Raw genomic sequence first — 13,555 nt, 5'->3', positions numbered from 1 at the left:
CTTATACATAGACTCTGATATTATGAGGCATATATATTAAAAATGTCATGTGGTCATATAACTATTTGGTTTTTTTCTTTTTTTTTCTTTTTCTATATAACCGTCAAGCAGAAAACATGTAAGACAGAGCTCATCGTGTTACGTAATTATGGTTTTGGAATTCTCATGGGAAATGTGTTGAGATTGCTATGAGACTGCCCACCAGGTACTCAGCTCACAGGTCTGTACTGAATGTGCTATGTCTAAAAATGACATGGACCCTGCCCACCTACAGCTACAACAGCAGCAGCAGCATCAGGCCGTTTGCACCTTCCCCTCAGCGGGACCACTAGACGCAGCCCTTCTCCATTGCAGGGATGGCCTCGGCCTACTGAAAAATCAGCCTTGTGGAGCTGGAGCACTGACCAGCCTACACTGCCCAAAGCTTGCTCCTTTGGGAAGCTGCAGAGGGAACTTATGGAATCTACTTTTAAAAAGGAACTACTTGTTTTAAATAAGATAAGTAATGAAAATTTTTTGGTCTGAGTTTATCAGATGTTACTGGACTGGACATTGTTAATATATATAATGGAGTTTTTATCTGAATCTGTCAAATGTTAATGGACTAGACATCATTAATGTAATTTTTGGCTGTATATATTGTATATACTTTGGATAGTTTTTCTTGTATTAGTTATAAGCTTTCTTTAATTTTAGACAAAAAGAGAGGAAATGTGGTGGTATTGTGTTCCCCAAAATATTGTGTACCTTAATAAACTTATCTGGGGTCAGAGAACAGAAAAGCAAGCCACTAGTTAGGCAGTGATAGCACACGCCTTTAATCCTCACATTCCAGAGACAGAAATCCATCTGATCTCTGTGAGTTCAAGGCCACATTGGAAACAGCCAGGCATGGTGATTCACACCTTTAATCCCAGAGAGTGATGGTAGAAAGCAGAAAGATACATAAGGCGTGAGGACCAGAAACTAGAAGCATTTGGCTGGTTAAGCATGTGGCTGGTTAAGCTTCAGGCTTTCCAGCAGCAGTTCAGCTGAGAGCCATTGGGATAAGGACACAGAAGCTTCCAGTCTGAGGAAACAAGACCAGCTGAGAAGTTGACCAGGTGAGGTTAGCTTGGCTTGTTCTGTCTCTCTGATCTACCAGCATGGACCCCAATAACTCGCCTCGGGTTTGATTTTATTAATAAGAACTTTTAAGATTCCTGCTACAGGAACTGGCTGAATGACCGCGAAAAAGTAAACTGGCCCACTGAGAGCAACCTCCACAGAGGCCCGCCTGGAGAGAGCCAGTGCAGGCAGGCTGAGGTCCAGCTGAGAACAGGCATTTCCCTGGGTTCTTGACTGAGGGAGACTCAAATAAGAGCCCTCTAGCTGAGGCCTCCAACTCTGGCTCCAGGAGCCGCCCATTCCCTGGCCATGCTTGAGAATCAGGAATAGTTTGTGCCTTTAACTTCTTGGGCATTCTCTGAACCCCACTCTGGGTAGCATCTTAACTTTCATTTGGTATCTAGAGTTCACACTCCTTAACCTGCTCACAGTCTCTTACACTTAACCGAACAAACCAGGGCCAACGCTTTTCACATACCAACTGATTTGTATGTGTTTAGATTGGGTTTAATTTATACCATTTCCTGTCACCACTTCCCCTGCATCTTATATGAAAATGTTAGTCATCATGCACGTTCTCCTGCTGGATTGTGCAGAGGACAACCTCATGGTTTATCTTATTGTATTCTGCTTTGGATTTTTTAATTTCTGGCTGGCTCATGAACACCCACTATGTAGGTTTTGTTCCCCCTACCTTCTGCTCCCATCACTCTCCTGTCTTCTTTCTTCCATCCATCCATCCATCAGGTGACAGACTACTGTAGTATATTTCTCTCCACTGAAGAACCGAACACCACGGAAGAGTTATATAATCTGAAAACTATGTTCACTATTGTGGTAGTTTGAATGTAATTGGCCTCTATAAGCTCATTGGGAGTGGCACTATTGGGAGGTTGTGGCCTTGTTGGAGTGGGTGTGGCCTTGTTGGAGTAGGTGTGGCCTTGTTGGAGTGGGTGTGGCCTTGTTGGAGTAGGTGTGGCCTTGTTGGAGTAGGTGTGGCCTTGTTGGAGTAGGTTTGGCCTTGTTGGAGTGGGTGTGGCCTTGTTGGAGTGGGTGTGGCCTTGTTGCAAGAAGTGTGTCACTGTGGGAATGGGCTTTGAGGTCTTACACATGCTCAACCTATGCCCCGTGTCTCAGTTCACTTCCTGTTGTTTGCAGATCGAGATGTAGCACTCTCAGCTCCATCTCCAGCACCATGTCCGCCTGCATGCTGCCATGTCCCACCATGATGACAGCAGACTAAGCCTCTGTAACTGTAAGCCAGCCCAATTAAGTGTTTTCCTTTTTAAGAGGTTCCGTGGTCATGTGTCTCTTCACAGAAACAGAAACTCTAACTAAGACTATTATTATAATTCAAGAAGTTGTAACTCATTAGAAAGTTGCCTCCAAGACCACCACCTGCCTGTGTTGAAATCTCATCCCATTGGTTATGGTGCTGGAAGGTAGTGAGGTCCATAGAAAGGACTACTATCTTTGTGAACAGCATTACTTCTTTTACAGAGGAGGGTTTTGCATCCCACAATGTAAAGACACAAAAGGAATCTCCAAATGAGAGGAGGTTCTCAGCAGACTCAGAACCTAGAAACAACGGCATCTTGCTCTTGGGTTTCTGGACTCCAGAACTATAGGCAATGACTGTACTGTTTATCCAGTGTAGGACAATTTGTGACAGCATCACAAAGATGGTGAAGAGTACAATAACATCAGGCTGACCTGGCAAAGTGACAGAGGACACAAGGTAGGGATGCTGGGGTTTTGGAGCACTTCCTGCTAGCTCCCCTAGGGTGTCTTTGAACTACCCATCATTGTTCGCCGCAGAGCAAGAACCACCAGCAAACCCACAGTGAGGATTTCTTCCTTACCAGTCTTTCCTTCTACAAATTTCAATCACAAACATATTTGATAAAATTCAGTTGTGTGCAAAATAATGTACCAGACACAATTTCAACCCTTCTGGAGTTGGCACTCTAGTCAATAGCTGATCTATCAGTCAATAAACTCGAAACAGGATAGAATAAATGCTTATAAAGGCAATGCTTTCCCTTAGGTGTGCTCATAAATACAGCAATGTTTCCTTAAGCATGCCAGCTTAAGTGCACAGAGGAATGGAAAATGAGGAAGTTCTTCTAGCAACAAAGGAATCCACAGAGAATCAAACCAGTGGCCTTAAAAAAAAAAGTTCATATGCAAATTTTGGAATTTATTGCTTCCAGGTAAAGGTGCTGTTTGCATTTAGACTAAAAAACAATCTTATCTTTCCAGAAGATTCCTAGTAACCATTATGTACAGCAGCAAGGCAGACCTGCTAAGAAAATGGGATATTAAAAAAATTATTCTTGCATAATCAAAGTCTAAGAATTGATCTTGATCTTGACATTTTACCCATCAATGCTTAAAACTAGCATTTGAACAAAAGATCAATTCATGTGTTAGATCTTAAGGGAAAAATGTCCCTTCCTGATACCCAGAAATCACAAGCTGTGAGTATATTCTGAAATACATCATTAAAACATTCAGCAGAAAGAAAGAATAAAGGATCTGTGTAATGGTGGTACAATGCCTATATTTTAATAAAGAGGCTACATGAATACTGTGTATGTTATTTATGAGCACAGACTGAACATGTGAGCTGAGTCTGGGTGTGGAACAGCTCTATAGGAGGCCAGTCTCCACAGAATGGGACTTCCTGGTATAGCCTCCTACCATGATTTCTATATGTCATTTAGTGGGACACAGGTAAACAGTGGATGTCATTGTGTACATGGAGGTGTGTGTATATATATATGTGTGTGTTTGTATTTTCTAAAATGAGTATGTGAGGTCTCCAAACTAGAGCAGACAATACTCAGGGATCAAGAAGAGATGCTCAACAGAGCAGCTGCAGACCTGTACAGTGTACAAGCTCTCCTGATCATACCCCTCCCACATCTTTATAACTCCTGCTACATAACACATATATTTAGGTATGAACAAGTATGACAGAAGAAACCTGTGGCCTGTGTGGTCTTACTTCTAGCCAGTGCTCTCTTTCCTAACCCTGGACTGGAAGAGATGTAGAGCTGTTTTCAACTAAAACTGGTTAAATCCACGCTGTTTTCAGTGTTCCTACAAGACAGAAAATTATACAGTGGGATATCCTACACCATTCTGGCCCTTATTGTCAGTATCCCATTTCTCACGTTGCATGTTGGCTGTTCACATTAAATAGGGAATCCAGGATGACAATAAACAATCCACCTTGGCCTAGATATTTCTGCTACTAAAAGTCACAGATATGAGTTTTACATGGATTCTATCTAAATCCTTGTCCAATATTACTGATAACCACATTGTATATCTAAGAAAATAAAGGTAAATATATCAATCACAAATTACATGAAGCTCCACAGACAAGCAGTAACAAATTCAATTTTCTTCAAGTGCTGTGTTCTTATATGACCCCCATGCAGGTCATTAATAGCTCTGCTTTTCTTTGATATTTAAGTTTGAACTATTTTTAATTTAATTTAAGTACTATCCCTGCAATACTATTAAGATGTGTATACAAATCAGATCTTTCTTAAAAGCATCCTAGTTGGGTGGTGGTAGTGCATGCCTCTAATCCCAGCACTTGGGAAGGCAGAGGCAGGTGGATCTCTGTGAGTTCAAGGCCAACCTGGTCTACAGAGCCAGTTACAGGACAGCCAGGACTACTACACAGAGAAATCCTGTCTCAAAAAAAAAAAAAAAAAAAAAACAAACAAACAAAAATCCTCAATAGGAGGTGAATAAAACACAACTAATTCTCCAACATGACTGTGGCTCTCCAATAATTCTATGTGTGAATGTCACAAGAGATGAGCCCACAGACTGCAGCAGGAGGCACAGCAGGGACCCTACATTCTGATGCAGGCTAAGCTTTCCAGGGGCTGCTTCCTGATTTCAGATGCATCTGCTCTCCATCTTCTGATCCAGCACAACATTCATGTGCCCACACACAGCTAGGGACCTTCACAAGAGCATCAAACTTCATGACTCTGAGCACACGAACCATGGAGAGATGATGGAGCATCAAGCCACCAGAAATGGTAACTTCAGTTAAAGAGAGGGCATCCTTCTTTAAGCCCATATTTGAATATCTTAAAGGGAAGCACAAGTTGTAAACTCAATTAACATTCACATTCACAAGATTTGAAAAGATTTGAAAAGAAAACCTACTTACTTGCTCAAACTCATTCTTTTGAAATTCCTCAAAACCAAAAATGTCCAGTATTCCAATGTCCAGTGTCTGTGGGCTGAAAGGGAACACAGCAGAGTCAGTGGGCATTCTCAATATTCTACTCTTTGAGAGGACCGCAAATACACAGCATGGCACTGCTGAGTGAGATGAAGAATCAGCAGATCGTGCCGGAAAACTCTGAAGGTTGGCAGCACCTCCGCACTCCTTGGGGTTGCTTCTCCAACTATGCATTCATAAATACACCTCGTTACTAGGATAAAAACAGAACTACAGATAGGCGACTTCAGGCTTGTTCCTCTAACGTTGTGTCTGTGTCCTTCCCACCAGACCAGGCCTGCTGACCCTCAGGACACAAATCTCCGTGCTCCATGGCTCCTCCCCTCCCCATCTGCACTCTTATCTCGCAGAGTCAAGAATTGTTTCATACCATCTAAGCACTACCTTAGGAGATGAGTGAAGTCTGGCGGGTCAGACTTAGACACCCCAAACTGTGATCTTCCCCAGGGACTATTTACAAGGAAAGGGGAACTTTCTGGGAATTTCCAACAGTCTTAGATGTGGTCCCCATGTTGCGTCCGCGTGGCAGGTGAGGAAGAACAGTGAGGGTCGCTCTGAGCATCCCGACTCCAGGCACGGAGGAGAAGATATGTGACATACACATTTCAGAAATTTAAATTGACAGAGATTTCCTCAGAAATTATTCAGGGAGATCGTACAAAGCTTGAAAAATGTTTGAATCATTTGCACTGGTATTCCCATATTGAGGCGCTCCTTCTAAGAATATGGCTAAAACCTCACTGGAGACTTATGAACAAAGTTTTCCATTGGTTTAACTACAATCACATCAAAAGAAATGACTAATGTCCCACAACCAAGACACGGAACTAAATCTCATACATGCATAGTACATTGACATAACAAAAATGGTCCCATTTATAGGGAGTGAAATACACACACACTCTACACAGAGCATTGCCCAAGCTGAGACACAAAACAGCCAGGAGGAAATGGAGCAAGCCCCGAAAAGGGAAACAGGATTCCTTTGCTTGGTGATTTCGATAACCAGCAAAGATTTTATTGGTGTTTTAAAAAAATCATATAAAAACATAAGAAACGTTCAGCAACAACAGTAAGTCAAGAGAAAAGCCAGAAACCAATGCATCCTCTAGAAGACTTGCAAATCGTGTAACGTCAACCTGTTTTTAAAAACGCACAAGGGTGGCACAGTGGATCAAGCCCTTGCCGTGCAAGCAGGAGGACCTGAGTTTGCAGCCCCGGAACCCGTGCAGACAGCTGGATGTGGTGGCTTGCGTCAGCAGCCCCAGTGCTCCTACAGGGAGATGCAGGGGGAGGCAGGCAACTCCCCGGGAGCCTGGAAGTCGCTAGCCTGGTACGTGCGGCCCTGAGGGAGAAACCCTGTCTCAAGCAAGGCAGAAGGGGAAACCTGGCACCCAAGGCTGTCCTCTGACCTCAGTACTCAATATGGACGTCTTGTACACACACACACACCCACACCCACCCACACCCACACACGCACACGCACACGCACACGCACGCACGCACGCCTGCACACTCACACATACACACATGTGTATGCATGCGTTAACAAAATAAACTCATGGTACAGGAAAAAAAAACATGAAACACACAAGAAGAGAAATTTCAGAGTGGTCAGCCTGAGGGCATTTTATAATTTTCTCAACATCCTGCACTACTATAATAAAATTTTCACTAAACACATGTTCATTTTACTTCCAAAGTAGTTACAGTTGGGAAGGAAAGTGACGTGAACAAGTTCCACGAGGCCGGGAGCCCCAGTGCCAACACTGAGATGGCACTGTGTTGTCTCTGACACTGACAGGGAGTAGGCAGGGACCACAGCCAGGGTACAGTTGAACGTCTCTCCTGAAAGCCAAGTGGCCATCTCCAGGGTAGACACCATCTCCTCTATGTCCATCTTGGGAATGGACACCTCTCTCATGTGCATGCTCATCTCAAGAGTGAATGCTTTCTCGTGTGTGCCCATCACCTCCGCAGAGGACTCTCCTGTGTGCCAGTCTCGAGAGTGGGCACTCCCTCTGTCTACTCTGAGCTCTCTCCAGCTTGCTCATCTGCTGGTCCTGACTGGTTCCCACTGACGCTGGCAGTTAGGCCCTTAACATCAGGACACAATTTTGGTAGAACTTAAAGAAAGTGCCAGTAGGTGCCAGGGACCCCAGGCCTGCCTCCCACTCCCCAAGCCTCCCCTTTGCCCAGGGTAGCAATGTAACGTTGACAGGCAGGCAGAGGGGCTTAGTCACCACGTACAGAGGGCAGAAACATCCACTAGGGATTCTGACCTGGGTTAGAACCAAAAGTGTCACCTGAGGGAGGCATTCATGAGCTTATAGAACAAACCTCTTTCATGTTTTTTTTTTTAATATTTGATTGTTCCAAACGTGTAGCCACAAATGTAAAAGATGATTTAAAAAAAAAACAAAATCTGGAGTTACAAGGAAAATTAAATGTAAGTTTAGAGCATGGTGCGGAGATCTGTCTGCAAGGACTGCAGGGGAAGGCATGCTCCGTGACAAGCTGGTTTGGGTTCCTTACGACTGAATGGCGTTGTGTCTATGACCTCCATTCCAGGAACGTGCAGCCAGGGGAGGGGGCTGTGCTACACAGTGGCCAACACAGCTGCCGTCCCCTGGAAAGAATGGCACCAACACACAGGTGTGCCTCTCTGTCTCTAGGCTCCAGAAGAGAGAAACATAGACAGCCCCAGACCCACCAACACCCAGTCTTTCAGGTGAAATGAACACAGCTAGGACATGGGCCATTTTACATTAATTCTCTGAGGGTCCTACTTGGAGCTTTCCTGGTGGCTAATAACGCACATTAGCTTATGAGTAAATGGAACATCTTTTATACCACACAAATACTAACTGCTGTGCCACTAATTGGTGTTTGACCACATGAATATGCATAGGTAGAAGGTTTGGATCTAGAGTAACGTCTTCGGACTCGACCACACAATCTGAGCTGAGGTGTCACTTGGCTGTCACGCTCAACCCCTTAAAGGTCCCCTGGAGAGTCCCCTGAGCCATAAGTAGGCTCAGGAAAGGGACTCCAAGCATAGTTAGTTGTAAAATAAAACATTTTGAAAAGATGGTAAGTCAAGGAAAGTCTTAGTCAGGAACCATGACGGGGTGGGATTAACCCCAAATTCAACACATGGCAAGGAGGCCTTCTGCAAGGCCTGCCTGTGGGACATTCTTCCAGACAAGCTACTGGCAGAAAACCTCAGCAGAAACCCCTCAGCTGTTATAGGTGAATCAGCTTCTTTGGCAGATAGCAGACCAATAGGGCATGAGGATGAGCAAGAATTACTCCTGGTGCATTCCAGACTTGAACATCATTGTCCGCCTCACTGCCCTCGGGGGCTCCTGGATTCACACGGAGGTTAGAGTTGGGGTGTCCCTGAAGGGACTGACTGTGCTGTGACACCCACGGCTGTACCTTCACCAGCCATACGATTGTCATAGAAGTGCATGTGATAAAAGCCATTTATTCCCTTCTTATCTGTGAGATCTGCAGCTCAGTTCAGTGCCGTTAATGAACACATGTCCCCTCGCCAGAGCCTGCATTTACAGCCCATGGCGTACGTGTACGTAGACTCGTTACCAAGAACATCTTCAGAAACGGGGAGTCACGTCAGCCTGCTACATGGTTTAATTATTTTTAAAAAACCATAAACAATATTTAAATGATATCAATGCTTGCATTCTAAATCTAAAACAACTCCCATTTCAGCATGCCAGGAGGCTGAGTAAATAAAACATCACTACTCCACCAATTGCTCCCTAGTCATTAAAATGATGGTTATAAAACTCAGAAACACAGATGAATAGTTCCTGTAAATGAAAACAGCCAGGTGCAAAACTCAGAGTTGTAGGGAGGAAGCAGCTAGATCCTTCATACGTGCCTGGAGACAGCCTAAATTCGAAGTTTGGAATGTGATTTGGCTCCCTTTACTGAACTAAAGAACTGATTGTAGAATGACCCAGAAATTCCACTCCTGGGCATGTGTCCAAGAGAGCAGTCCATATGCCCCGTCGAAGGCATATACGTGCATCGCGGGACTTCTTTGTTCATCCGAGAAGACTGGAAGTGGTCAATCAAATAATGCAACAGTCACCTGCACCGCTCTGTTGCTGCAGGTTTTACAGAGGAATCTCGGGTGGAAGCAAAATAAGAATTAGTAACCAATGACGGTTGCGTTCAGTGTTGAATGAGCATCTCAAATCTGAATGTTGAGTGGGAAAAGCCATCCAAGTAAAAGAAGAGGAAGGAGCCAGGTCACCCTGAAGTTCAAGCAGTTGGAGGCCACAGGGTCAGGGATGGGTGCAAAGTCCATAGAACCGTGGGGATAACAAGGCACAAAGGTAGGCTGGGCTTCAGCAGACTAGAAAGGAGATGTGTGTCCATGTGGATCTCAACTATGCAGAGGACAGAGTTTGCCAGGTAAATAAACGTTAAGTGATAGGCTCTTAGACACCTGTTTATCTTGGCAAAGGCAAGTCCAGAATGTCATGAGGGTATGATATTTTATGACCAACGTTGCCTGCTCCAAGTCCCCACACACCGTTTGTTATCAGAAAGATAACTGCAGGCAAACACATTCCAGAAAAGGCTTCTGCATGGCCCAGACTTTGAAGGAGAAGTGCAAACGTATTTTCAAGAAATTGAACAGTGTCACCATAGTGTTTAATACATTCCATCCTTGAGTTCATGTATGTCTGGGATGGTTGATGTTCATTGTCAGCTCGGCTCCTGGGGATGTCTACTAGGGAGTTACCAGAGATGATTAGCTGAGTAGATAATACCTTCCCTGAATGTAGACAACACAGTTCTATGGACCAAGAATCTAGACTGGATAAAAGGGTGTGGGGGAAGAGAAAGCTAGGCCCACGGCAGCACTTCCTGGTCTCTGCTTCTTCACTCATGGAGATGTGAGGAGGAATCTCAGATGCACACTTCTGTCTGCATGGACCACACTTGCTCACCATGATGGGCAGTATCCTCAAATCGAGCCAAGGGAGTTCCTCCCTTAACTTACTTCCTGTTAGGTATTTGATCATAACAACAAGAAAAGCAACCAGTACAGCCTTGGTCTATCCTCCTTTGTCTGTGGACATCTTCAGCAATCACCTGCTGTGGTGAGCTACAAGCTAAATTTTAGGGGTGCACTCAGGACAAAGATGTTACTTCTGGCAGAGGAAAAAAAAAGTGGCTTCATGTGTCCTGGGCCAGAGGCACAGACTGGGGGGCGGGGGGAGTCTTGTGGTTGCCATACATTGTCATGGAGGGAGTGATGATTGTGAAAGTTTGCACATTACACATGAATCTTGGGCCGGGGTGGGGGGAGCCACAGCAAAGAAAGCAGACCAGACACATGCTCCCCCTGCTTTGTGCGCATGCTCACAAAGCTGGTGCTGGCTGTTTAGGACTGAGGGCCATGCAGTGGTAGGTATGGTTATCTCTTTCCCCTTCCACAGGTGGGTCTTGCGTCCTTGGCTTTGGACTTCCCATGGTAAAGAGCAACAGTGGAGTAGAAGCTGCTGTGAGGATGGCAGATCCATGACGTGGTCCTTTCCAGGCGATGCTGGTTTCTGTCAATGCTCCACTTTGCTTTGTCTGTGTCAGTTTGCAGGTGACCAGGAGGCAATGCTTGGGGATGGGAGTCAGGGTTTGCGATCATGTCATCGCAGTGGTGACTGTCAGGTCTTGTGTCCGAGGAGGATTCATTCCCATCACAGTACAGCACAAGGCTGAAAGGAGAGTGAATTCAGAGGTATTTCAGAGGTCCGTAGTCCATTTTCAGTAAGCCGTTGGTTCACAGAGGTGAAGGACAGTGTAGTGGGTGGTTGTCTGTGCCATGCCCTGAAGCACTGGCCCTACTGAGGCAGCAGATAGCTGGTAGGTACCTGTCCCTGGGCATGGCTGCCAGGGACCCTTAAGACCTGGGATGCATGTATGCAGTCTCTCTTTGCTACCTTGTGGTCTTGCATGCTGATTTGGATCAAGGCAGAGCTCTCCAGAGAACTGTGTTGGACTGTGCCCCACCCCTCCAGGATTCTGTGACCAACTCCTTTATTCCGGTTGTGAGTTAACCCCCAAATAAATTCCTTTGACCATCAAATAGACTCTGTGGATTTATCCTATTAGGATAGTCATCAAATTCTCAAGACCAAGTAGAGAGAAACTTAAAAGGTACAAAACCCACTATATGGTCTGGTTTGATGGCCAGTGGTTCAGGGAGACAGACCAAGGCAGGACACAGCAGGCATGAAAGGCTGGGCAGGAGGATTTCTGTGATCGTCCAAGAAGAAGGACTGCTACTAACCATGGGAAAGAGATGTTCCCCTAGCAGTTAAAGGCTGGTAGAATGCATGGACAAGTCTAGATTTCAGCTACATGCTTCTCTTCCATAGAAAGACATGTGTGTGGAGGGCCACTGCATCCCAGGCAGGAAAGCCATACCCTCCATGGAGCTTTTACCCTTCCCCAGAGCTGGACCTTCATAGGGTAAAGCCACACGGTCACAGGATTTACAAGAGTGACCTGATTTGCAACTTTCAAAATTCACCTACTAACAGAGCCAGACATGGTGGTATATGCATGAAATCCCATCGCTTGAGATGCTGAAGCAAGAAGATTGATCACATGGCAAGACCTTATTTAAAAAAAATCCAAAATCCACCTACCAAAGGCAGCCCTCTCAGTTCCACTGAGAATCAAAGATATGTATGAGCATGATCTGAGTTACGGAGGGTAGTTCAGAGTTTGCCTTGGGTGGCCTGAAGTGTAAGACTCCATTTCCAAAGACGACATTGTCTCATGAGGATTACATAGAGCTACCCACTCAGTCTACAAGAAAGGCTCCTGAACACCACTGGTCCTTCAGCAAAGTCTCAGGACACCTGGCTTCTCACAGGGTGGGACCTTCCATAAGGCCATCGATCTTATTTTACCTCTCCCCAGTGTCTTACCAGTGTGGTAAGATTGCTTGCTACAGGGAACTGTGCCTGCCTTTGCCACAAAGGGAGCTCTGCAAACCTGCTTTGTAAATGGAAAGGGGAGAGGTCAGTGTAAATGTTTACCATGTGCCTCCAGGCTGCTCACATGGGGATGGTAAAACGCGTCATGTCTCCTAGCAGGTCTCATATTCACAGAGTGGGGAGCTGAGGGAAGTCATGGACAACCATGAGGACATGGACTGGTTTGCATGTCTCCTCTTGCTGAGACCATCAGGATGCTTTGGATCTCCAAGCCCTCGAGTGCCAGACTCTGGTTGCTCAGGAGCATCTCAGCGGCTGTCACAGACCCCAGTGTTCGCTGTCTTAAGGATAGTAGTTTAGAACTGTGCTGGAGCCCTTCCGGGAGCAAGAGTGGGTAAGAGGAAGCCTCTTCCTAGACTTGCTGAATCTGCTTTATGAACACAGTGGATCGATAGTCCCTGGACGCTCTGGGAGACACTGACCTCATACCATCATTCCCCCAAGGGCTCAGATGAGCAGTTGGAGCACTGTGGCAGTGAGCAGAAGGTAGAAGTGGTTGGCTGTGCTTCCATACAGTCATGCTGTGTCCTTGGGAGGCATGTTGGTCTGTACTTCAAACCTGTTCCGTAATCTAGGCTTACCTTGTTATTCTCATTTTGTCTTTTGACTTAGGATATGTTTTTTTTAAAAAAAAAAAAATCAAAATTTCTGTCAGTCACAGGGAGAATCACATTGGAAAAGTGGGGTTTGATAAATCTGGAAGAAAGTGATCCATGGTGTCCTCTCAACTTCACCTGAGTCCTGGGTGCTGTGTGGGTTTTTCAAACTTAGTGTAGCCAAACACATAAACTCATGGGTCACGAAATCAAAAAGGCGAGCCAGAAATCTATGAAGTGGTAGCTCAGAAGAGGAAAGCAGGTCCTCTCCTTGTTAATTCTTAAGGAATGAAGAGCCAGCTGCAGATTAAACACCATGCACTCAAATCAACAGCCCGTCCTTAGGTGCATCTCCATGCACAAACCGTGAAATCTACATGTGTTCCCAACACACAGGCTTCAGTCGGACGGTCCAGGTATTGTCACCTCTATCTTACTATTATTGTTTTCTGACAGCTTTTTTTTTTTGTCCCTTCTGAGAACTGCATTCTCACCCAACCCCTCCTTTTGCCTTTTACTACATTTTGAAAAAT

General features: G+C 45.2%; 1 protein-coding gene across 2 annotated transcripts in view; it reads right to left on the bottom strand.

Annotated features, from left to right (window-relative positions):
- The window catches only part of Myo16 (myosin XVI), a 485,099-nt gene that overhangs the window by 162,889 nt on the left and 308,655 nt on the right, over window positions 1-13,555 (bottom strand). For both annotated transcript variants that reach the window (XM_028872308.2, XM_028872305.2), the window contains exon 21: window positions 5,309-5,381. In XM_028872308.2, coding sequence (XP_028728141.1) covers window positions 5,309-5,381 — 73 coding nt within the window. The remainder of the gene's footprint in view (window positions 1-5,308; window positions 5,382-13,555) is intronic.

The sequence above is a fragment of the Peromyscus leucopus genome, chromosome 17, assembly GCF_004664715.2.
Source record: "Peromyscus leucopus breed LL Stock chromosome 17, UCI_PerLeu_2.1, whole genome shotgun sequence".
In the NCBI taxonomy this organism is placed as follows: domain Eukaryota; kingdom Metazoa; phylum Chordata; class Mammalia; order Rodentia; family Cricetidae; genus Peromyscus; species Peromyscus leucopus.
The sequence above is the reverse complement of the archived record's forward strand: the minus strand, read 5'-3'. Positions and strand labels throughout refer to the sequence as shown.